Genomic DNA, 27,479 nt, shown 5'->3' with positions numbered 1-27,479 from the left:
CTTTTGAACGGTAGTGTACATTTAGTTTTTACCGTTTACTGTCAATTGTTAGATACATAGGTACATAGGATGCCGTGAGAAAGCGCCAGACAGTCGTGAAACGTCGGTGGGGAGGGAGCGTCCTCTCATAGTCCTGTGAAGCATGTGTTGGAATCAATAAAGGTGAAATTTTATGGTGAAGTGCCGCTGAATACTCTCTTCCTTTGTATGGATCAAGTTGTACCACTGTAAGGCTGAGCACCACCTACACCGATACTGGAGGGAGCAAGTTCCTTTTCAAACCTCCAGACTGGGACCTGTAGTGCCGGTGTTTTTCTTGGAATGAGTGTACTGTTACTGCATATCTGACTGACATGTGCTGCTCTTTTTTTTTTTCTTTTTTCTTTTTAAAGAGCTTCAGCAACTGTGGCGTCTTATACAATACTTTGTCCCAGCTGCTGCAGAACATAAAAATACACACCTCAGCTGCTACAGAACATCTTTGTGAGGGCTTTTACATTGTAGATATAAAGTTCCCCTTTACTCTTCAAGAAGAGGTTCTGCAGCAACTGAATTGTGCATTACAAGGAATAATTTACCACATCTATAAGGAATATTAAGCATTACTGTGACTTTTATCCATCTCTTGTCACATGTAGTATTCTTATACATAGCTGGGATCTATCCATATAGTTTTTTTTCTATTACAGATAATTATATATATATAAAATCTGTAACAGAAAAAACAACTATTTCCCTATATCTATATCTAGCACTTGTAGATACATACATACGGCTATCTCTGCATTCTACATATATACACTACGGTTTTTAAGGCTAAAGTTCAGCACATTTCATCCAGACTGGATACAGACTAAGGCTATGTTCACACTACGTATGAGACCGGCCGTTCCGTGACCCCGGCAGGATCATCTCAGCCGGTACTTAAGTGCCGGCCGGGTGATCTTTCCAGCCGCGGAGCTCTGATGTGGGCGCATCAGCGCGCGCCCGCATCAGAGCTTCCCATAGTGCACAGTGAAACGAGCGGCCGGAGCCGCTCGCTTCACTGTGTGAACTGACAGGTCTTTCTGCGGCCGGAATTCACTGAATTCCGGCTGGAGAAAACTGACCTGTCAGTTTTTTCCGGCGCAGCATAGATCCCGTCCGGAGCGTATACGATGTGTGTACGCTCCGGCCGGGATCCCATTGCACATAAGGCTATGTTCATAAGCCGTAGTTTTACGTAGTGTAAACATAGCCTAATAGCACAACATTCATCAACACTGGTGCATAGGAAAAAGAAGACCGTCAGCAATCTGATTGCTTCTTCACATTAATAAAATGGGACGGACAAGAGCTGGAATCAGATTGGTTACTATGGGTTTTATCTTTTGCACCAAATGAAGCACATAAAGCACAATTAGAAGGCCACCTTGCTGTGCTATTATAATGCATTGTCTGCATAAGGTTACAGTTATAATGTCACATTGCTGTGCTATTATAATTCATTGTCGACATAAGGTTACAGTTATAATGCCACATTGCTGTGCTATTATAGTTTATTGTCTACATAAGGTTACAGTTATAATGCCACATTGCTGTGCTATTATCAGTTATTGCCTACATAAGGTTACAGTTATAATGCCTCATTGCTGTGCTATTATAGTTTATTGTCTACATAAGATTACAGTTATAATGCCACATTGCTGTGCTATTATAATTTATTGTAACTTACCTGGTCCGCAGAGTTCCGATACAGCAATGCTGAAAAAAGGGAGAATCAGAAATAATGTTTTTCCCAGCATTCTGGTAGAATGAAAATCCCCAGAGAAAAGCTGTCTTAAAAACTTTGCCTGGGAAAAGGGCTTAATTATTAATCTCTTCTCTCCGGCCAAATGATCTGTAAGGGCCCTGGTTTTCTAGCCATTTGTCACTTCATACTAGACAGTAATTATAGGAATGATTTGCCTTTCCTTACCATTACACCCATGTTACCCAACAATCATTAATAAATGGGAATTAGTGCACAATCAATAATGTTACACTGCACAGATACAGATAGATGGCTGGAGGGATAGAGAACCCTTAAAGTGGTTATTCACACAAAAAAATTCTTTCAAATCAACTGGTCCCAGCAAGTGCCAGAGATTTGTAATTTGTAAGTCTTCCAGTACTTATCAGCTGCTGTATGTCCTGCAGGAAGTGATGTATTCTTTTCAGTCTGGAGAGCAGGAGAGGTTTTCTATGGGGATTTGCTGCTGCTCTGGACAGTTCCTGACATGGACAGAGGTGGCAGCAGAGAGCACTGTGCCAGACTGGAAAGAAAACGCCACTTCCTGCAGAACATACAGTAGCTAATACTGGAAGACTTGAGATTTTTCAGTACAAGTAAATTAGAAATCTCTAGCACTTTCTGGCACCAGATGATTTGAAAGAAATATTTTTTTGGGTGAGGAAACCCCTTCTATCTATTATAGGCTATCTTCCCACAGTGTCTTTTTTAGGTGAAAAATGTCTGTTTTTAATAATGGTGGCCACCATTAATGACGATGACCTGCACAAATGGAGATTCTACTCTGTAGCTCCTCTAGTAACTGTCACCCAATCTGAGCATGTTCCATCAATGACCACCCTCTGTTTCCTATCACTGACCTGAGGAGCGATCTCTAAATGTTATGGGGCATTTATGACGCTTAATAACGAGGATAAACCCTCTTACTGTAATAAATGGGAATTAGAATTGCATCACTCTTATACCGTCATGGAATGGGGAGAAGCATGTGGATGGACTAAACGTTTATCTAAAAGGATTAAGCATCGGCAGATGTCTCAAAAGATTGTTCTAGGATGGTATCTCACATCTCCAAAATAGATCTGTCTCAGGCTAGGTTTTTTTTTGGCTGCTGTGGACATATTTGACCTACAAAGACGGCCGTCGAACGTCGAAAAAAAAGATGTTGTGTGAACCTAGCTTTACCCTAAGCAGTGTTGGAGAGGTTGTGGCCTAAAAGGTACTTACCTTCACGTGTGGTGGTTCTGCCCAATTATACACTCCTTTTGGTTAAAAATCTATGACCCTGACCTGTCTTTAGTTGTGCATTTCCTCAATCTTACAAGTATTTCCCCGCCATCGAGAATAGTGGTCAGTCATATTATATTGGCAGCTAGGTTATATACAAAAAAACATGGAAACTTCCCTCCACTCCCAGTGTTAGTAAGACTCTTAGGGCCCTATTACACGTGACGATAATCTTACGAAAAAACGTTAAATCGTTCGGATTTGAACAATAATCAGTTAGTGTAGTAACAGACAATCAAATGAATAGAATTTGGACCTATTTTTATCGTTTGCAAATCATTCACATGTAATAAGAAGTCGTTCGGTTGCATGCAGAAGCAACGAACGCAGTAGCGATGACAGGTCGACCGCAAGAACAATCATAATTAACGATCATCGTTCCGTGTGACTGGGTGAGCGATTTCAGGTCGTTTGAGATCATTTATCGTTAATCGTTGAAAAATCGTCATTCAACTGTTATCCCTCCGTTAAGTCTCACTGGGCCCCGTGGTCTGAATATCTCCCTCTTTCTAATACCCAGTTCTCTTAGGTTGCTGTATGCAGGGTTATTCTCTATGAATCAGGCTTCAACTGTTTAACACAATAGTATAGGTAATACAGCTACTCTGCTTAGGCCGGGTTCACACAATGTTTTTTTTTTTTTTTTTTACAACTGTTTTTGCAAAAAACGGAGGGACAAATTAATGCATTTATGTGCATCCGTTTTTATCTGTTTTTTCAATTGACTTCCATTATCAGAAAAAAAAAACATCCAAACACATCGTTTTTTCCTTTTTTTTTTTTTATGTATAGAAAAACAAAGTTGACCCTATCTTTATGTACTTAAAAAAAAAACAACAACGTGTTTTGATCCATTCTGTTTATAATGGACGTCAATGGAAAAGAAGATCAAAAGGGATACACAAAAATGCATCCGCTTTTTCATCCTTTTTTTTGCATAAACAGATAAAAAAAACGTATTGCAAAAATGTAGAGTGAATGCAGTCTTACTTTTACATATGCTTAACATTTCCTCGAAGTGTGAATAAAATACTCTGACTGCTGCTGAATATATTATATGATGTTTGTGAGTATATTCCTCTACATACCAACCTGTTTTTTTAGATTTTGAAACTTAATAAAAAATGATATCACCTTTATATAAACCTTTATCACTGTGACATATACTGATCAGATCATTGCCAAAATCCAGTATACCAAGACTAGTAATACTGCAAGTATATAAAAAACACATATCGCCACACCGTGACCACCATTACAATTACATAGTGACTAATACCACCATCTATTACCTAATAACATGCACTATACAAGGACCAGTATCTTCCATACCTATATAGAGGTTGAGACCAGCAGTACACAGGCTCTGCACACCATGTAAGTTATTACAGTGCAGTTACCGGCATTGTCTTCTCTGATCAGAGTCACTCACTTTTCCTCTATCTTGCCCGGTCATTATGAAGATTACTCTTGGCCATACCGCATCTCTGCAGAATCTGTCAGACATAAAATTGAAGGCTCTTTGTTCCAGCACCATCCTCCCCGCTATACAAAGTCCTCACCTGTTTTGCTCAACCTTCCCCTGTGTAAATCAATTTAAAAAAAAAAACAACATACTCTCTCTACCCACTTCCACCGCTCCACCCCCAATTCCATAACTTAGCCCCAGCTCTCCATCCACTCTGTTTTCACCTTCTAGGCTGTAATTGCCCCCCCCCCAACCCCCGGTCCTGCCAACCTATTAGCCATCTTCTCCCCCAACATGGCTGCATCCTCCCCATTGAGATGCAGCCCTTCCCTACCGTAGAGCCTGTAACCAACAGAGAAGTCGGCCCAGTTCTCCATGAACCCAAACCCCTATACCCTACACCAGCTCTTGAGCCACTTATTTACCTCCCTAATTTCCCGCTGTCTCTCAGGTGTGGCTCGTGGTACAAGTAATATTTTGGTAAATATCTCCTTGGAGGTCCTCGTTTTAAACTTCCTACTTAAGTCCCTGAAACCATTTTGAAGGACCCACCACCTGCCCCTAACTTTACCATTGTTGTCAATATGCACCATGACCGCTGGGGCTTCGCCAGCCATCCCCCCCCTCAGTAATTTGTTAACCTGATCTGCACAGTGACAATCTTGAGCACTTGGTAGGCAACACATTGTTTGATATACTACCAGTACCTGCCTGGCCTGCCCTGTACTCCTATTTCCCACCTTACTGGAGCAGACATCCCCCTGGCTGTCAGAGGCAGTATCCTGGGGGTGGGGGGGGGGCTGTCAGAGGCAGTGTCCTGGAGGGAGGGGGGGCTGTCAGAGGCAGTATCCTGGGGGTGGGGGGCTGTCAGAGGCAGTATCCTGGGGGGGGGGGCTGTCAGAGGCAGTGTCCTGGAGGGAGGGGGGGCTGTCAGAGGCAGTATCCTGGGGGGGGGGGCTGTCAGAGGCAGTGTCCTGGAGGGAGGGGGGGCTGTCAGAGGCAGTGTCCTGGAGGGAGGGGGGGGGCTGTCAGAGGCAGTGTCCTGGAGGGAGGGGGGGCTGTCAGAGGCAGTGTCCTGGGGGGGGGGGCTGTCAGAGGCAGTGTCCTGGAGGGAGGGGGGGGCTGTCAGAGGCAGTGTCCTGGGGGTGGGGGAGGGGGCTGTCAGAGGCTTGTGGCAGCAATGCCCCTCCTGAACTAACATACGCTTCATCTGCTACATCAACTTGGCAAACTTGTTGGGGTGTGCCGGGTCAGGACTAGCCTCCCTGGCACTCTTCCCTTCTACCCCCTCTTCTAAGAGCCCTATTACATAGGAAGATTCTTGTGAAAAAATTTTTATTGTTTGAACTTAAAATATAACTGTTGCATGTGTATGCAGGCAAAGATCGAAAAATCGTTTGTGTGTCGTTGACCACATCTTTTAAGCTGACGATAAAATCATTGTTAACTGTTCACTAAAAAAAACAAAAAACTAAATCATTTATGTTGCTGAGATCAGAAGGAGTAAACGATCGTAACTAACGACTTTCGTTCTATGTGTTACGGTGTATGATTTCAGGTCGTTCCCTAAAGCTCTCATTTGCGATAACTTATCGGTAATAGTTAACGTGTCACCTCACTAGCTGCCTCGTCCTCCTGTACCTCTATGCTGTCACCCGCTCTGCCCCTGTGAGTGCTTGCTCAGTGAGCAGCAGACTCCTTTCCATTTTCTCAATGTTTCTTAATGTTGTCAGCTGCTCATTTTGCAGCGAGGTGAGATGGTGTGAGGAGTTCAGGTCGGTGGTCTCCCAGTCAGATCAGCTGGTACGGTGGGGTGGTAGCTGAGTGGGTCTAGGGTCACTTGAGTACTTGTCACTGTAGCCTGGAGTGGTATGAGACCCACCCCGGACAGTTGACACCTCAGCAACACCACAAAAGATTTAACCCAAGTGTACAGGTGTGCAGGGCCGGTTTTAGACTAAATGTGGCCCTGGGCAAAGTTTAAGGTGGGGCCCCAAATGCTGAAATATTTTAGCAACAATTTAAGGTCCCCATACATTTTACTCTTTTGTTGGTGGCACCTGCATACCTCCCAACCGTCCCGGATTTCGCGGGACAGTCCCGTTTTCGGGGTTCTGTCCCGCGGTCCCGGAACGGCCCCCCGTGTCCCGCATTATATGTGGCCCCAGCGAAAAAAACAATAAACCAGTAACTCACCTGTCCGCCGGTCCCAGCAGCTCCTCCCCCGGCAGAGCGTGCACTTCCGTCATCCTCCGGGGCGGGCAGCGGGGTACAGAGACACTGACTGTGCCGGAAGTGACCTGCAGCCTCTATCAGGAATTACTTCCGGTACAGTCAGTGTCTGTATACCCCGCTGCCCGCGCCGGAGGATGACGGGAGTGCGCGCTCTGCCAGGAGAGGAGCTGCTGGGACCGGCGGACAGGTGAGTTACTGGTTTATTGTTTTTTCCGCTGGGGCCACACATATGGGGGGTATTGGCTACTATGTGGGGCGCTATATGGGGGATTGGCTACTATATGGGGGGACTGGATAATATGTGGGGCACTATATGGTGGATTGGCTACTATGTGGGGCATATATGGGGGATTGGCTACTATGTGGGGCACTATATGGGGGATTGGCTACTATGTGGGGCATATATGGGGGGTTGGCTACTATGTGGGGCATATATGGGGGCATTGGCTGCTATGTGGGCACTCTATGGGGGTTTGGCTACTATGTGGGGCACTATATGGGGGATTGGCTACTATGTGGGGCACTATATGGAGGGATTGGCTACTATGTGGGGCACTATATGGGGATTGGCTACTATGTGGGGCACTATATGGGGATTGGCTACTATGTGGGGCACTATAATGGGGGATTGGATACTATGTGGGGCGCTATATGGGGGATTGGCTACTATATGGGGGGACTGGATAATATGTGGGGCACTATATGGTGGATTGGCTACTATGTGGGGCATATATGGGGGATTGGCTACTATGTGGGGCACTATATGGGGGATTGGCACTATGTGGGGCATATATGGGGGGTTGGCTACTATGTGGGGCATATATGGGGGCATTGGCTGCTATGTGGGCACTCTATGGGGGTTTGGCTACTATGTGGGGCACTCTATGGGGGATTGGCTACTATGTGGGGCACTATATGGAGGGATTGGCTACTATGTGGGGCACTATATGGGGATTGGCTACTATGTGGGGCACTATATGGGGATTGGCTACTATGTGGGGCACTATATGGGGGATTGGATACTATGTGGGGCACTATATGGGGATTGGCTACTATGTGGGGCACTATAATGGGGGATTGGATACTATGTGGGGCACTATATGGGGGGATTGGCTACTATGTGGGCATATATGGGGGATTGGCTACTATGTGGGCATATATGGGGGATTGGCTACTATGTGGGGCACTATATGGGGGCATTGGCTACTATGTGGGGCACTATATGGGGGATTGGATAATATGTGGGGCACTATATGAGGGGATTGGATACTATGTGGGGCACTATATGGGGGATTGGATACTATGTGGGGTACTATATGGGGACTGGCTACTTTGTGGGGCACTAAATGGGGGGATTGGCTACTATGTGGGGTACTATATGGGGATTGGCTACTTTGTGGGGCACTATATGGGGATTGGCTACTATGTGGGGCACTATGGGGGCATAGGCTACTATGTGGGGCTCTATATGGGGGCATTGGATACTATGTGGGGCACTATATGGGGGCATAGGCTACTATGTGGGGCTCTATATGGGGGATTAGACACTATGTGGGGGATTGGATTCTATGTTGGTCACTATATGGGGGCATTGGATACTATGTGGGGCACTATAATGGGGGATTGGATACTATATAGGGCATTTTTGGCAGGATTGGATACTGTATAGGGCACTATTCAGTCAGCAGCATGTGGTGACTGTAGAGGAGTGGCTATGGAAGGTTGCTATGGGGGCGTGGCTATGGAGGGTTGCTATGGGGGAGTGGCTATGGAGGGTCGCTATGGGGGCATGGCTATGGGGACCGCGGCGCACATGTCCCTCTTTGCAAAAGTTGGGAGGTATGGTACCTGTTGCTCGTGGTGGGTTTGGCCATCAGTATAAGGTGTATGGGGCTCTCTGGACAGTCCTCTGACAGATGATATCAGTGGACATAGAGGGTCAGACTTGATGGAAAATCAACGCCCAACCTCTTTGTTCTCAGAGAGATAAGCCGCCATTAGATCTGTATGGCTATGGCTTTCCCCTCTCATAGAGAACACAGGAACACTCAGATGTGCCAAATTTCTGTGTATGGGGAGGACAGGACCAGATGGGAGAGATAATTGTCAGCTGAAGGATTGTTCAGCCAGCAGTTATTGGAAGTGTACGGCCACTTTTAAGGCTGTATTACACGGCCTGATATTCCGCAGAAGTGAGCGCCAATCTGGTAGAATGGAGCTCGCTTAGAGAGCCTACTACATGGCTCTTATCATGCAGCAAAAGCTATGGAGGAGATTTATCAAACTGGTGTAAAGAAGAATTGGCTCAGTTGCCCCTAGCAACCAATCAGATTCCACCTACTTAGAATCTGAGTAATGAAAGGTGGAATCTGATTGGTTGCTAGGGGCACCTGAGCCAGTTTCACTTTACACCATGTTTGATAAATCTCCCCCTCTGTGTATATATACAGTTTATCATTCGTGATGTCTGTGCAATTCTTGCTGTATATAGTAAACAATAAAGATATATACTATCTGATCGCGTTCCCCGGTGTCCTCAGGCCTTGTCTGTGATATATACTACCTGATCATGTTCCCCAGTGTCCTCACAGAGCGATAGCGTCCTGATTCGGACAATTTTCGTTCCATGTATTAGGGCCCTTACTCAGTTCAGAAGGTTACATGCCGGGACTGCCGCTATATGCCAGGACGGACTGCCGCTATATGCCAGGACTGCCGCTACAGGACTGCCGCTACATGTCAGGACTGCCGCTACATTCTGGGACTGCCCCTACATTCTGGGACTGCCCCTACATTCTGGGAGTGCCCCTACATGTCAGAACTGCCGATACATTCTGGGACTGCCGCTACATGTCAGGACTGCCTCTACATTCTGGGACTACCGCTACAGGTCAGGACTGCCGCTACATTCTGGGACTGCCGCTACATTCTGGGACTGCCGCTACATTCTGGGACTGCCGCTACATTCTGGGACTGCCCCTACATGCCAGGACTGCCCCTACATGCCAGGACTGCCGCTACATTCTGGGACTGCCGCTACATTCTGGGACTGCCGCTACATTCTGGGACTGCCGCTAGTGGTGTAAACACAAGAACTATTTACAGTAAAACCTCGGTTTCCGAACACCTCGGAGTTCGAACAATTCGGTTTTCGAACTAAATTTCCCCCTGAAGTTTTGCTCGGTATCCGAACAAAACCAGGGGGATAACTGTCAGCTGAACTGATGTTCAGCTGACAGTTAGAGGTGTTCGGAACACTGAGAGGCGGGAGCGGGCGGCTATTTAAACTTGCTGCCGTGCTCCTGCTCCAATCAGCTGCGGGGGACACCCTGTAAAGAAGTGGAGAATCCCATCATAATGAGGGAATCCCCACTTCTTTACACGGTGTCCCCCGCAGCTGAAAGGAGCAGGAGCACGGCGGCAAGTCTAAATAGCCGCCCGCTCCTGCCTCTCACTGCGGGGACAGGCTGTAAAGAAGCTGTCTCCCAGCGCTGTCCTCCTGTCTCTCCCCACCAGCCCCTCCGCCCCCCCGGAGCGCTGTACACCCCTATAGACTGCGGCGCGCCCGCAGCCCCGCTCACCAGCTTCTTGCTCCCGCTGCTCCCCGCTGCCTCTGCAGACTCTCTCTTACCCTGCAGAGGCGGCGGGGAGCAGCGAAGCAAGAAGCTGGTGAGCGGGGCTGCGGGCGTGCCGCAGTCTATAGGGGTGTACAGCGCTCCGGGCCGGCGGGGGGGCGGAGGGGCTGGTGGGGAGAGACAGGAGGACAGCGCTGGGAGACAGCTTCTTTACAGCCTGTCCCCGCAGTGAGAGGCAGGAGCGGGCGGCTATTTAAACTTGCCACCGTGCTCCTGCTCCTCTCAGCTGCGGGGAACACCCTGTAAAGAAGTGGGGATTCCCTCATTATGATGGGATTCCCCACTTCTTTACAGGGTGTCCCCCGCAGCTGATTGGAGCAGGAGCACGGCGGCAAGTTTAAATAGCCGCCCGCTCCTGCCTCTCACTGTTGCCGGGGGTGTGGAGTGTTTTTGCACTCTGTGGGCCGGGTGCTCTGCACCTGACCCACGGAGTGTAAAAACCAATTAATCACATTTACATTGTTCCCTATGGGAACTTACAGCTCGGTTTTCGAACTGCTCGGTTATGGAACAGCCTTCCAGAACCAATTATGTTCGAAAACCGAGGTACCACTGTATATGAATTGCTTTAAAAAAATAAAATAAAAAAATCACTATAATCAGGACCATATACAACGAATAGTCCGCAGCACTCCAAGTTGTGAAACAAAAAGTGGTATTTATTCCAAATATATCATAATATCAAAAAATAGTGACATGCAGCAAATAGACGCGACGTTTCGGCAGCCTCTACGCTGCCATTCTCAAGCGTCGTTCGTTGTATATGGACATTCATACCCCTGGTTGGGGAATCTGCTGGCACCAAACTACGTTTTACAAGGTAGTGCTGCTTTTATATTCTTTTTCCTATAATCAGGACCAAATATTACCTCCATACCATTATTGAAGAAAACACACTATATATAGGCCAATATTACCGCCATAAAGTGACTGCCCCATAATGACTCTATATACACTATATACAGACCAATATTACCGCCATAAAGTGACCACCGCATAATGACTCTATATACACTATATACAGACCAATATTACCGCCATAGACTGACCACCACATAATAACTCTATATACAGACCAATATTACCGCCATAGACTGACCAAAGTATAATGACTCTATATACACTGTATGCAGACCAATTTTATGTGGCGATAACTCTATGGCTGTACTATTGGTCTGTATATAGTGTGTATATAGATTTATTATGTGGTGGTCAGTCTATGGCGGTAATATTGGTCTGTATATAGTGTCATTATGTGGTGGTCAGTCTATGGCGGTAATATTGGTCTGTATATAGTGTCATTATGTGGTAGTCAATCTATAGCAGTAATGACTCTATATATATACACACTATATACAGACCAATATTAATGCCAAAGAGTGACCACTGCATAATGACACTATATACAGACCAATATTACCGCCATAGATTGACCACTGCATAATGACTCTGTATCTAGACCAATATTATGTGGCGATCACTCTATGGCTGTACTATTGGTCTGTATATAGTGTGTATATATAGAGTCATTATGTGGTGGTCACTGTATGGCGGTAATATTGGTCTGTATATAGTGTCTTTATGTGGTAGTCAATCTATGGCAGTAATGACTATATATACACTATATACAGACCAATATTAATGCCAAAGAGTGACCACTGCATAATGACACTATATACAGACCAATATTACCGTGACCACCACCTAAGGACTGAATACCACCTTATTTTTTTTCTCAATAAAACACACCGTATTGCTTTATATACATAGGAGCTGCAGCCAATCAGCGGCCTCAGTGGTCACAGGCAGCAATTACATAGGACTGATGAGGCCAGAGAATGGCTGCAGCTCCGATACACAGTCTATTCACCTCAACACTTGAGTCAGCAGTGCTTCTTATACACACACACACACACACACAGACACACACTAATATATATATATATATATATATATATATATATATATATATATATACACACACACACCATCACACACATCCATGAAAACACATTATACAGATACAAACCATCCAGTCCACACACTACACACAGGACATGTAACACACACTGCATTCATGCATTATACACTTACATTCATACACATTACACACTACATATACAGTATACTTACCCCCTCTGGCATGCTGGGTGTAGTGGTGCATCCCCCTCATGTACCTTGCAGCAGCAGCAGGCTGCCATCCTCACCCGGCAGCCCTCTCCTCCATCGTCCCGACAGCTCCACACCAGAGCAGGAAGTCACGTGCAGTAAGAGGAGCTGGAGGGAGGCGAGGGGGAGCAGACACCGAGCTGACACCGAGCCCAGCGTTCTGCAGCCTCTGTGTGACCCCTGATAGCAGCAGCCAGGGATCACTCCCAGACACTGAAGGATGCTGTCTGTGCTCTCCTCTCCACTGGAACTGCGGTAGGGGGCCCCTGGGGGATGGGGGCCCTGGGCATTTGCCCTGCTTGCCCCCCCCCCTAACGCCGGCCCTGCATGTGTGTGTGGGTGCACAAGAAATAAGCCAGAGTCCAATGCGTTAGGAAAATAAAACAGTTTACTTACTAGAAGGTGCAATAAGAGAAAGGTGCCTTGGTAGTAATTAGAGATGAGAGAACCTGGAGCATGCTTGAGTCCATCCAAACCCGAACTTTCGGCATTTGATTAGCAGTGGCTGCTGAAGTTGGATAAAGCCCAGTGGTGTAGCTATCATAGAGGCAGGGTAGGCAGTTGCTATGGGGCCCGTGCAGGAGGGGGGCCTGGGAGAGAAGGTAAGAGCGTTTGTACTTCTGCTTAACCCTTTATGTACTGCAGTGTGTAAGTGATCCAGTGTTTACTTACATACTGCAACACAAAAAATGTGCAGTGTTTGTGTTGTGCATAGGGGAGGGGTGGGGCCCTTAAAATTATTTGCTTTGTGCCCCGTGAATCCTAGCTACTCCCCTGATAAAGCCCTAAGGCTATGTGGAAAACATGGATATAGTGATTGGCTGTATCCATGTTTTCCAGACAACCTTAGAGCTTTATCCAAGTTCAGCAGCCCCAGCTAATCAAATGCCAAACGTTCGGGTGGACTCGAACCCGAACCCGGTTCGCTCATCTCTAGTAGTAATACAATCCAGTGCAATACAGAAAAGTACAATCTTACAAGTTACTTAGGTGCTTGTCGTTAAGGTAGAGATAAGGTGCTTCGGAGAGAGTGCTTTGCAATAGAGAGAGTAGAGGAGAGTGGCTGCCAGCAGGGTCTTTTGTAGAAGTGTACTCTGCTGCAACGGTAGAGGTGTGTAGAAGAGAAGAGAATACCCATACTTACAGATGACCTATAGTCTGACCGCCTTCTGCCCCCTTTTTGCGGGCTACCCGTCCTAGGTGTGTAATACAAGCCCCAGGCCTTGTTATTTGGGCTAAGCAGACTCCAGAGACTTCTCATTTGTCCTGCGATGCGTAATGCAATACGTAGACCTTTCATACCTTTGTTCCACTGGGGTAAGTTTCTATGACCTCCGAGGTAACTGCCCTGCGCTTTTAGAGAGGTTACTGGCATGGACAAAGTCATCCCTATGTGGCTTCTCTCTCCCGTAGAGTTCTAACACTGCATAATGGTTCTGTTGCTCATAAGGAAGTCTGTGGCTTACTTAGCTGCGTCCCTCTCAGACTCGCTCCAGACGACAACCAGCTATGAGTGACTAACTTCTCCCACCAGAAACTAAGTCCTAACTACAGGGGTACGTCTAACCCTGTCTGTGATTGGTGGGCTGTGTGTGTGCAGCGAGAAAGGAGAAGATAGGCTGAGGAAAGGAGAGAAAGCACCTGCACCTGAGAGTGGACAAAAGGCAACATGTGACATACAACACTTAACCCTTGGAACACTTCAGCTGTGCATAGAAATAAGCTACATACAAACATAGTAGTGACACTTAGTGGGAAAAACAGTAACTGGAGTGGATACCTCATCCCACTTGTGTGAACCTGAGGGAGTTGCCTAACTCAGGTTCAATAAAGACTTAGGGGCCCGTACCAGTTCACTACAATTTAAATCCGGTATCTGGGCTTCCAAGCAACGTGCACGCATCTCACACAACAATATGCACCCTCAAGGATTGCATACATAACACAAGATGTACATTGGACTGCATTGTCAAAGCTGGAGCACATTGTACAATAGGGATATAAGATATAGTAATTAACAAAAGCAGACTGCCTAGTGTCAGTAATGTATGATGATATAGCTAGAACATATATATGAGCCATGTGTGCAGCAGCCTGGTGCTGTCCGGGTCTTTCACACATGGCAGCCGCAGGAGCGTCAGGCCCACCCAAGGGTTCTGTTCACACATCGGTTAATTAGCAGCCACACAATATGCTGAGGAGATTATCATTCATAGGTGATAAATTAACAGCAGCAAGAACCACGCTTACATAATACCTGCCGCGAATAAAGATTAACCACATGAGCGAATTGCATCAGAATAATAGAATGATTCTAAATACAGGATAAAGGCACCAAAGTGGTAATTACATAATACTGTGAGGGCTTTACAAGCTTCTTTATACTCTTTGTTGCTCAATTCACATTTTATTTTGTAAGAATTATTATGTATTTATAAATATATACCTAGAATATAGATAGAACATATACAGTAGTACCTTGGTTTAAGCGTAACTTGGATTGAGAGCGTTTTGCAAGACGAGCTCACAGTTTTGGTTTAAGAGCATTGCTTTGGTGTAAGAGCCCCCTGTACTGGGTGGGAGGGGGAGTGGAGGAGGGACATGGCCTGCATAGCGGGGTCTACAGCCCTGTACTCTGACCCAGGAAGTCTCCCTCACCTTCCAAATCATAGCAGGTCCACTTAAGGCTGGGGCTTACATCAGGGGACAGGACTGTGGAGGTAATCTCTCCATAGCTGTAACCTCTCTCTCCCCAGACAGAGAGTGCTGCATGTATGTGCCCACATATGTCCTGCTCATTCCTTCCTGCTCCCTGCAGTCTCTGTCCGCCCTTGTGTTTTCAATCCTCTCCATTACTGTACAGTAACTTATAATATCACATATTCTGCTGTTTCTGAATGTTTGTTTCATTTGTTTTACATGTTATTCAGAATAAAAAAAAAATTGTTATTTTTGGGGTGTGGAACCAATTGTCTATATATCAGTGATTTTTTTTTATGGGAAAATGTGCTTTGGTTTAAGAGTGGATTTGGATTACTAGCGCGGTCCTGGACGGATTATGCTCGTAATCCAAGGCACCACTAATATATATATATATATATACATATATATATATATATATACATATATATATATATATACCAGACTCTAAACACACACGTCTCCATCTCCTTCAGGTCTCCTCTCTCTTCATCCTGTCCTTCCGTCCTTCCTCTCCTCCTCTTCTTGTCCTCCTCTGCCCTTCCTGTCCTCCTCTTCCTGTGACCTCCTCTTCCTGTCCTCCTCTGCCCTTCCTCTCCTCCTCTTCCCATGACCTCCTCTTCCCTTCCTCTCCTCCTCTTCCTGTCCTCTCCTCCTCTTCCTGTCCTCCTCTTCCTGTGACCTCCTCTTCCTGTCCTCCTCTGCCCTTCCTCTCGTCCTCTTCCTGTGCTCCTCTGCCCTTCCTCTCCTCCTCTTCCTGTGGCCTCCTCTTCCTGTCCTCCTCTGCCCTTACTCTCCTCCTCTTCCTGTCCTCCTCTGCCCTTAATGTCCTCCTCTGCCCTTCCTGTCCTCCTCTGTCCTTCCTCTCCTCCGCCCTTCCTGTCCTCCTCTGCCCCTCTTCCTGTGACCTCCTCTTCCTGTCCTCCTCTGCCCTTCCTGTCCTACTCTTCCTGTGACCTACTCTTCCTGTCCTCCTCTGCCCTTCTTCTCCTCCTCTTCCTGTCCTCCTCTGCTCCTCTTCCTGTGACCTCCTCTTCCTGTCCTCCTCTGCCCTTTTCTCCTCCTCTTCCTGTGACCTCCTCTTCCTGTCCTCCTCTGCCCTTCCTCTGCTCCTCTTCCTGTGACCTCCTCTTCCTGTCCTCCTCTGCCCTTCTTCTCCTCCTCTTCCTGTCCTCCTCTGCCCTTCTTCTCCTCCTCTTCCTGTCTTCCTCTGCTCCTCTTCCTGTCCTCCTCTGCCCTTCCTCTCCTCCTCTTCTTGTCCTCCTCTGCCCTTCCTCTCCTCCTCTTCCTGTCCTCCTCTGCCCTTCCTCTCCTCCTCTGCTCTTCCTCTGCTCCTCTTCCTGTCCTCCTCTGCCCTTCCTCTCCTCCTCTTCCTGTCCTCCTCTGCTCTTCCTCTGCTCCTCTTCCTGTCCTCCTCTGCCCTTCCTCTCCTCCCCTTTCTGTCCTCCTCTGCCCTTCCTCTCCTCCTCTTCCTGTCCCCCCCCCCCCCCCAATAAGCCATACATGGTGTTTTGTTTTTTTACCATTGTTTCCCTCTATTCTCTCAGACGTCCCATTTCTACTTCATTGTCCCAGAACCCTTTGATCATTGCATGGACATTTTGCCAGCTGGTCTCACAGTGTTATCTTGTATCTGTAATCCCTCTACCTGTGACACCAAGTGACATCTGATGGGAGAATCTGGGCAAACACTGGGTATTTAGCCTGCATGGACTCACAACAATACAGACATACATCAATATACACATACATGTAGCCTGTATCAACTTGATCACAATGACGCGTTTAACTAAACTAATTGACTTTACATAACAATTTTTGTGTCAGGGATCATGTTCACCCCGGCTACATCTGTAGTCTGCCATCTTAATTCCAATAAATAGATACCTTATATTATATATCCAATATGGCCTGATATAAGATATATACTTTCTAAGGTCCATTTCTTACAGATCCCCCCCTGGAGAGGAATGACTCGTAGAGGTAATGAGCCCTCTAAACCAGTGCTTCTCAAACTTTTTCTATTGGAGCCTCACCCAACAGACCAAGGCAATGCCTAGGCCTCACCAGACTGATCAAGAGGGCACCTGGGCATCATTATCTGTGGTGAAAGTCCATTTGAAAGTTTAAAATAATGCTAGGGCTACCTTTCACCTTTCTCCCAAACTCTATATACTAATAAAGCAAGTATAAAATAAATTAATAATGTTACTAAAATGGAGATTTTTGCTAATGTAAAAGGACTGTGCAGATTGTAGTTACTTTTGTGAAAGCTGGCTCCCCAGCTGGGCCTCACCAACAACTAGGGGGCGCCTCACTGGTGAGACCCGCCTCACAGTTTGAGAAGCACTGCTCTAAACCAATAAAGAATTACAATACATGGTGCCTTTATACATCTGTGTAGTGTAGGAGGAGGATGGGCTGATACCTTTTCAGTTGGAGGTGATCACAGTTACCGAGATCGACGTGATTGGACGACCATCCATATTCATGTTCTGTGAAATTAAATTTCCCTCTATTATATTCACAGACATTTCTATAAATTCTATTTAATCTTTTAGCCACTTTATCCTTATAGACTTCACACCACCCAGAAAGAAAAACATAAAACCATTCCCCCCCCCCCCCCCCCAAAGAAAGTCCACACAATCTGCTCATCGATGCATTTGTGACCATCACCATGTTGCTGGTTCAGGCTGTCCTCCCTGGGCCCTCAGACGCCTGTGGCTGCTCTGCCGCCTCTGAGAATGACGGACTCTTTGGGTCATCTGCTTTGGTTTCTCTTGACTGTGCTCATTCCTTTGTTAGGTGCCACTTACACCCTTCCAGTTCAAACGGAGTAAAACTGGCAGAATCCCACGGTGGAACTCTTCGCATTGAATACCGCCAGCCGCTGTGTCAATATTGGCAGTCTATGGGAGGGCTCGCACGCCTCCTCTCTCCGCTTGGAAGAATTGACATGTCAATTCTTCCGGGCGGAGAAAGGAGGCACGAGCCCTCTTATAGACTGCCAATATTGACACGGAGGCTGGCAGGATATCAAATGGAGAGTTCTGCTGCGGGATTCCGACATTTTTACTCCGTGTGAACTAGACCTTAAGTCCATAACAGAAAGCACATATTGCAGGACACTTTCCTGCTTGCTGGTACTGGAGCAGTCACATATCCAGGTTGGGGCAGAAAGCAAAACATATTCACAAACAAGGAGATAATGGGTGTGAGCTTTACATAGTTACCGGTGGCTTCAGGTAATATTACTCTAACCCAATGGGGGAGATTTATGAAAGGGTGTAAATATACACCTGGTGTAAACTGTCCACAGCAACCAATCACAGCTCCTCTTATATTTTACCAGAGCTGAAAGCTGAGCTGTGATTGGTTGCTGTGGGCAGTTTACACCAGGTGTATATTTACACCCTTTCATAAATCTCCCCCAATATGTTACCTCAGGCCAATTGCTAAGGTTGACCATGGCACTTATGTCTCGGTACCTCTTTATTACCTCAAAGTTACTATAAAAAGACAAAACCAACAAATTTACAGGAAGACTTTTTGTTTGTAACCTCATGAAGCCACAATTTTAGAAACCAAAAATATATAGAAACCATGAATTTCATAGATTACACAAGTAAAGTGTGGATTTGTGCATAGTAATGGCTATATCCATAGATTTTGTTGGGACTAGACAGACAACGAGAAACTGTATGTGTTTGTTGTGACAGACATTAAATGGCACAAATAGACACTACATGTATACTGACATTACACAACACAAAACAAAAAATACAAGTCAAAATAAAAATACAGACTGCTGCTTGCTATACCATTATTTTACTATATTCGCTCTTTCCTGGCAGTAAAGGAGCATGCAATCTGTTAAAAAAAAAATCATTAAATTAGTTGCCATTGAGACGAATGCAAGAAAAAAAAGTTACAAAAATTATGCAACAGTCTGCACATCAGAATGAGTACAGGAGGCGGAGTGTTGTTTACTGTCTGCAACATTCACAGAGAGGTGCGACTGTCCACAACAACAATAACAAAGGATCCCCATTTACATTAGCCTCACAATGGTGACTACATTATCATTCATTCAGCTGGTGCTTTATCAGACACCAGCTACAGTACAGGGGTTATATCTCATACCAGCTACAGTTACAGTACAGGGGTTATATCTCACACCAGTTACAGTACAGGGGTTATATCTCACACCAGTTACAGCTACAGTACAGGGGTTATATCTCACACCAGTTACAGCTACAGTACAGGGGTTATATCTCATACCAGTTACAGTACAGGGGTTATATCTTACACCAGTTACAGTACAGGGGTTATATCTTACACCAGCTACAGTACAGGGGTTATATCTTACACCAGTTACAGTGCAGGGGTTATATCTCACACCAGTTACAGTACAGGGGTTATATCTCACACCAGTTACAGTACAGGGGTTATATCTTACACCAGTTACAGTACAGGGGTTATATCTCACACCAGCCACAGCTACAGTACAGGGGTTATATCTCATACCAGCTACAGCTACAGTACAGGGGTTATATCTTACACCAGTTACAGTACAGGGGTTATATCTTACACCAGTTACAGTACAGGGGTTATATCTCATACCAGCTACAGCTACAGTACAGGGGTTATATCTTACACCAGTTACAGTACAGGGGTTATATCTTACACCAGTTACAGTACAGAGGTTATATCTTACACCAGTTACAGTGCAGGGGTTATATCTCACACCAGTTACAGTACAGGGGTTATATCTTACACCAGTTACAGTACAGGGGTTATATCTCACACCAGCCACAGCTACAGTACAGGGGTTATATCTCATACCAGCTACAGCTACAGTACAGGGGTTATATCTTACACCAGTTACAGTACAGGGGTTATATCTTACACCAGTTACAGTACAGGGGTTATATCTCATACCAGCTACAGCTACAGTACAGGGGTTATATCTTACACCAGTTACAGTACAGGGGTTATATCTTACACCAGTTACAGTACAGGGGTTATATCTTACACCAGTTACAGTACAGGGGTTATATCTTACACCAGTTACAGTGCAGGGGTTATATCTTACACCAGTTACAGTGCAGGGGTTATATCTCACACCAGTTACAGTACAGGGGTTATATCTTACACCAGTTACAGTACAGGGGTTATATCTTACACCAGTTACAGTACAGGGGTTATATCTCACACCAGCCACAGCTACAGTACAGGGGTTATATCTCATACCAGCTACAGCTACAGTACAGGGGTTATATCTCATACCAGCTACAGCTACAGTACAGGGGTTATATCTCATACCAGGTACAGCTACAGTACAGAGGTTATATCTTACACCAGTTACAGTACAGGGGTTATATCTCATACCAGCTACAGCTACAGTACAGGGGTTATATCTCACACCAGTTACAGTACAGGGGTTATATCTTACACCAGTTACAGTACAGGGGTTATATCTCACACCAGCCACAGCTACAGTACAGGGGTTATATTTTACACCAGGTACAGTACAGGGGTTATATCTCATACCAGCTACAGTACAGTACAGGGGTTATATCTTACACCAGTTACAGTAGAGGGGTTATATCTCATACCAGCTACAGTACAGGGGTTATATCTCACACCAGTTACAGTACAGGGGTTATATCTTACACCAGTTACAGTACAGGGGTTATATCTTACACCAGGTACAGCTACAGTACAGGGGTTATATCTCACACCAGTTACAGTACAGGGGTTATATCTTACACCAGTTACAGTACAGGGGTTATATCTCACACCAGTTACAGTACAGGGGTTATATCTTACACCAATTACAGTACAGGGGTTATATCTTACACCAGCTACAGTACAGGGGTTATATCTTACACCAGTTACAGTACAGGGGTTATATCTTACACCAGGTACAGCTACAGTACAGGGGTTATATCTCACACCAGCCACAGCTACAGTACAGGGGTTATATCTTACACCAGTTACAGTACAGGGGTTATATCTTACACCAGGTACAGCTACAGTACAGGGGTTATATCTTACACCAGTTACAGTACAGGGGTTATATCTCACACCAGTTACAGTACAGGGGTTATATCTTACACCAGCTACAGTACAGGGGTTATATCTTACACCAGCCACAGCTACAGTACAGGGGTTATAGCTTACACCAGTTACAGTACAGGGGTTATATCTTACACCAGTTACAGTACAGGGGTTATATCTCACACCAGTTACAGTACAGGGGTTATATCTTACACCAGGTACAGCTACAGTACAGGGGTTATATCTCACACCAGCCACAGCTACAGTACAGGGGTTATATCTTACACCAGTTACAGTACAGGGGTTATATCTTACACCAGCTACAGTACAGGGGTTATATCTTACACCAGCCACAGCTGGGACCGCCGTGGCTTGTGATTGGCTGAGTGGCCTGTCAGCTGACAGGCCATTCTGAAGCTAGAGCGTGCGGGAGACGGGGAGGAAGACAGAGCGGAGGAGAAGCCCTGCAGGTAATGTATGTTGCAAGGGCTGCAAGGACATCATTAACGATGTCCCTACAGCCCTCGCTCAACGATCATCGGGCCGTGGAATAGGCCCAGTAAACGAGCGCTCGTTTACATCGTTGATCGGGCCCTGCTCGGCCCGTGGAATAGGGCCCTTAACCTCCTGATATGGAACCCAGCGGAGACGTCTAATATGGCCTCTCTGCCATCTCCCAGTCCCCACCATGAGGAAGACATTTCCCTTTGTCCTCCTTCCATTTTGGTTCCATTCTTCTGAGGTTTTACACCCTTTATTTTATTCCTTAAACTATATTAATGTCTAGAAATGTGACCTGCTTTACCACATTTAAGTTTTTACCAGATTCACACACTTTTCTCTGTGGCCGGGGCAATATCATGCAATGTGGCCCAAGAGACCACAGGCAAAACATTTTCTCCTATTGTCCCCTTTCTGTTTTCCCTTAAAAGAAATTTGACAAAATTTAGCAATATGCCCCACACATCCACATGAAAAGCACCTCACTGGTTTGTATTCTATTCTATTTCAACGTAACATTTTTAACATTTCAGAGGCTACACTAGTATCACCGTTTCCTACATCAGGCTCTTTGGATACACACAGGGCCGATTCTAGCTTTTCTGCTGCTTGAGGCGAAAATTAAAATGGCGCCCCCCCCCCCCCTCCCCCGATACTAGAATCAATTGTGTAGGAACTATTCTCACGTCGATACCTCAGCTATTAGTAAACTTATAATTTTCTCATTATGTATTATGATGTTCTGCAGAATCTCATCATATACCTCAGCTGCTGCAGAACCTCATCATACACCTCAGCTGCTGCAGAACATCACACTACACCTCAGCTGCTGCAGAACCTCATCATACACCTCAGCTGCTGCAGAACATCACACTACACCTCAGCTGCTGCAGAACCTCATCATACACCTCAGCTGCTGCAGAACATCACACTACACCTCAGCTGCTGCAGAACATCATCATACACCTCAGCTGCTGCAGAACATCATCATACACCTCAGCTGCTGCAGAACCTCATACTACACCTCAGCTGCTGCAGAACCTCATACTACACCTCCGCTGCTGCAGAACCTCATACTACACCTCCGCTGCTGCAGAACCTCAAACGCCTCTTAATTTATAAAGAACCAGTCATAATATTTCAGCTGTAATTGTTGTACTACAAGTTCCAGCATATAGAGGGGCTGAGGATCCAGACAAGCTGTGCACTCCATTACTAACGCGTGTGCACAGCATGGCAGCTCCACACTATTTAGCAGTATAGTGTGGTATATAGCAGCACATGTGTATATGTAGTATATTGGTGGAGGGGGTAGTATATAGCCCCTGGCAGTATAAAGACCCTGGCAGCGCTGGATCCTGGGAACTCACTGCTGCCCTGCTGGCCGCCCGACCTCTCCGTCCATCCCCCCGGAGCAGAGGCGCTGCTGAGGTCCTGGAGCGGAGTCCGGATCTAGCACTGCCCAGCCTCTGACCCCCTATCCCTCACCCCCTCAGCGGCGCTGCGCTGCAGGCCCCCGGCCCCACCATCACTCCCCTGGACCTGGATGCCAGCTATCTCCCCTCAGCGGCGCTGCCCGGCTCCCGAACCCCCATCCCCCCCCCCCCCCCCCCCACTCAGTGGCGCTGCCCGGCTCCCAATCCCCCATTCCCTCCCCCCCCCCCCACTCAGAGGCGCTGCCCGGTCTCAACCCCCCGTGACTTTAGCGGCGCTACTCGGCCCGGCCCCGACCCCCCAATCCCCTGCGCTGACCGGCCCGACACCTCCTTCATCTTACCTCGGCATCCTGCCACCTCGGGGACCTCAACAGAAATGAAGGAGAACAGCAGGATCCAGGACAGGTGAGACTACCCCTTAAACTACTACTCCCATCATGCCCTGATGGCAATCCATGATGGGAGTCGTAGATGTGCAACCTGCGGCCATTTAGGTTGTAAAACTACAACTACCATAAAGGATTGCCATCAGGGCATTATGGGAGTTGTAGTTGTGCAACCTGCGGCCATTTAGGTTGCAGAACTATAACTACCATCATGGATTGCCATCAGGGCATGATGGGAGTTGTAGTTTTGCAAACTGTGGCCATCCAGGTTGCAGAATTACAACTACCATCATAGTTTGCCATCAGGGCATGATGGGAGTTGTAGTTGTGCAACCTGTGGCCATCCAGGTTGCAGAACTACAGCTCCCATCATGGATTGCCATCAGGGCATGATTGGAGTTGTAATTTTGCAACCTGCGGCCATCCAGGTAGCAGAATTACAACTCCCATCATGTGCTATTGGCAGTTAAAATGGGAGTTGTAGTTCTGCAACAAATTAAAGGTTGACACGGTATAGGAGGGGGGAGGCAGTGGCACAGTAGAACTACATCTCCCATCATGGTGTGTAATAATATGCAGGACAACATCACATAATGGGAGTTGTAGTTCTGCAACAGATAAAAAGATGAAACATGGTATGAGGGGGAGATGGTGACACAGTACACAAGGGGTTAAGGGGACACAGGCACGGTACATGGGGGGGGAGGCGGTGGATTGGTACATGAGGGGGAGGCGGTGGATTGGTACATGAGGGGGAGGCGGTAGATTGGTACATGAGGGGGAGACGGTGGTATGGTACATGAGGGGAAGACGGTGATATGGTACATGAGGGGGAGGCGGTGGTATGGTACATGAGGAGGAGGCGGTGGTATGGTACATGAGGGGGAGGAGGTGGTGTGGTACATGAGGGGGAGGCGGTGGTATGGTACATGAGGGGGAGTAGGTGGTGTGGTACATGAGGGGGAGGCGGTGGTATGGTACATGAGGGGGAGGCGGTGATATGGTACATGAGAGGGAGGTGGTGGTATGGTACATGAGGGGGAGGTGGTGATATGGTACATGAGCGGGAGGCGGTGATATGGTACATGAGGGGGATGTGTGTGTTTTGCGGTTTTTCCGCAGCAAGTTTATCGCAACTGAAATGTCCGTTTAAAATGTCTCTCATTCTAAACGGACATTTCAGTTGCGATAAACTTGCTGCAGAAAAACCGCAAAACGCACACATACGCGGATTTCTCGCAGGTTGAAATCTGCACTACCAGACCTGCGGATTTCCGCAGAAAAATAAGCTGCGGATGCGGTAGGTGTGAACGCACCCTCAGAAAACATTTCACCTGTAACCATGCATCTTCAGATCCCTCCATTACATTGACTCTTACACAACAATCAACAAACTAACTAACAAATATAAATTCAAAACTCCACAACAGGCAATATTTACATTCACAAATGTCCCCACAACTGCGCCCCAACCCCCTGCCTGGCTCGCCAATTATTGTGTATATATAAATATATATCTAGAGTATATATATATATATTATATACACCACCCTCTTACTGGGTCTAGATTTGAGGTTGGGCCAGTAAATGAAACACAAGAGTGAGTGTAAAGTAAATCACATATTGTCAGAGTGGAACTTTGCTTTTATATTTGTTATGAGAGTTGCATAAAGATTTATAAAAGAGCAGAAAGCAATAATAATTACAAAAATACAAAACAATGTAAACAATCAACAATAAGCATTACACTAGACAAAACTAACATATTACATTTCCAACAATATGAAATACAACCATAGTTACCACAACCCTTCCGGTCTCCTCAGTCCTCTTCCTGTGACCCCCCTCTCCTTCTTTGCCCCCCCTCCCATGAGCCATGTTTGGTGCCTTTAAATACCCATCCTGCCCATTATTCTCTCAGACGTCTGGTCCCTACTTCATTGTCCCAGAACCCTTTGATCATTGCATGGACATATTGCCAGCTGGTCTCACAGTGTTATTTTGTATCTGTAATCCCTCTACCTGTGACACCAAGTGACGTCTGATGGGAGAATCTGGGCAAACACTGGGTATATAGCAGCATGGGCTCCAGACATACAGCAATATACATATAGATGTCGCCTGTGATAACTTGATCACAATGACGCGTTTAACTAAACTAAACTAAACTTTTTGCAGAAATCAATAGTCCAGGCAATTTCAAGAAACTTTGTAATTGGATTTATTAGGCAAATATGCCATTATCTGTATTCAAAAAGACTTTCCCCAGGTCCCCCCCTCCTCCTCTCTCTCATCCACTGCTCATTATCAGGAAATCTTAACTCTTTTACATCAGTTGGCCCTGTCTGTTCTATGGAGAAGGGAGGGGGAGATTAGCTGCCAGCAGAGAACAAAGGATTACACAGTGGGACTTGTGTGAAAGCCGGTATTCAGAGATCAGAGAGGTCAGTGCTGACTTCAGAGGAAATAGCCTGGTGATGAAGCTGTAAATTAACTCTTTGTTGTCCTGTTTTGGTGCCTCATCTCCCTCCACCTCTCCCCTCTCCATAGAGAACCATGAAGACGGGGGGAGAGCTTCAAACTGATTTTTAATTATAAAAATGCATTTTTTGGCTAATAAACCCAATTACAACGTTTCTTAATATCGCCTGTAATATTGATTTCTGCAAAAAAAAAAAAAGTAAACGACAGTGACACTTTATCATAGCTCCGTGATACAATTGTTGTTTCAGGGATCCCTCTAAACTTCTAGAAGTTGGTAGAGGATCAGGTAGCACATATATGAGTGCTCTCCAGTACGCTCCTCAGCTGTCTCCATAGACTTGTGAGTAGAGTAACTACACACATCTGGGTCTATTGGCAGGTAAAAAGCATCTAATCTGCCGATATGTCCCTGTAGCATACAGGGCGCTAAGGATGAAGGCAATTTTTTTTTACCTGTTTCCAGGTACTGTGTCGTTTATTTGATATATAAATGAGGCGGTTTTATGCACCTGGGGGCAGGACTACCACCATTAGTGCATTGATCTGACCCGTCCCTTCTAATGAATAGTCATCCGGAACCCTGCAGTGATGAACACCATTGTGATGTCACTGCAGAACGTCGCACCAATATTCATTAGAAAGGGCTGGCCGGATCGGTGCACTGTGGGCCGTAGTATTTAATAAACTGCAGAGTTCCCAAAAACAGCACAGAGAATCAAAGTAAGAACAAAACCTTTATTCTCAGTGCCCTGTGGGGACACAACAGCAGATTAGATGCTTGTCACCTGCTGATAGTATCCCTTTAAGAAGACTCTGTCAGTAGAATTGTGGTGTCCTATCTCAGGGTAGCATAAACTAGTGACAGAGAAGCTGAACAGAATGATGTATCACTTACATTGTACTGTGCAGCTGATCCAGAGATATCCTCCTGAATAACATGGACAATAAGTAGTCCTCTCCATTATGTGCATGAGCTCAGTAGTCCTGGATATTCATGGGCTGGTGGGCCAAAAACCCCGCCCACCAGCTCCTATTTGGCAGTTATCTATCTATGCTGTATATAGGCAGTCCACTGTCAATCAGCAGCTGGAGGGCGGAGGGAAGGGTGTGGCAAGAATCCGATTCTCCTGCATATTAGGAGAACGGCTGAACAGGATGATGTCAGTAATACACCGATCTGTTCAGCATTTCTGTTCTAGTTTATTCTGCCCTCATTTAAGGCAAAATAAACCTAGTGACAGATTGCCTTTAATGTTTTTAATAAACCACAAAGATAACAAAACAGGACAATTAGTTTTAGTTAAAATATATATTTTTTTTCTGTATACCAGGCACATCACA

General features: G+C 46.1%; 1 protein-coding gene across 1 annotated transcript in view; it reads right to left on the bottom strand.

The window, feature by feature from the left end:
* The window catches only part of CLTRN (collectrin, amino acid transport regulator), a 46,809-nt gene extending 23,192 nt beyond the window's left edge, over window positions 1-23,617 (bottom strand). The window contains exons 1-3 of the mRNA XM_069944931.1: window positions 23,610-23,617; window positions 17,694-17,780; window positions 1,715-1,743 (exon numbers count right to left, since the gene is read on the bottom strand). Of these exons, the coding sequence (XP_069801032.1) occupies window positions 1,715-1,743; window positions 17,694-17,780; window positions 23,610-23,617 (124 nt within the window). The remainder of the gene's footprint in view (window positions 1-1,714; window positions 1,744-17,693; window positions 17,781-23,609) is intronic.
* Between the last annotated feature and the right edge of the window lie 3,862 nt (window positions 23,618-27,479).

This window comes from Dendropsophus ebraccatus, chromosome 11 (genome assembly GCF_027789765.1).
Source record: "Dendropsophus ebraccatus isolate aDenEbr1 chromosome 11, aDenEbr1.pat, whole genome shotgun sequence".
In the NCBI taxonomy this organism is placed as follows: Eukaryota; Metazoa; Chordata; class Amphibia; order Anura; family Hylidae; genus Dendropsophus; species Dendropsophus ebraccatus.
This window is presented reverse-complemented; position numbering and strand designations above follow the sequence as displayed.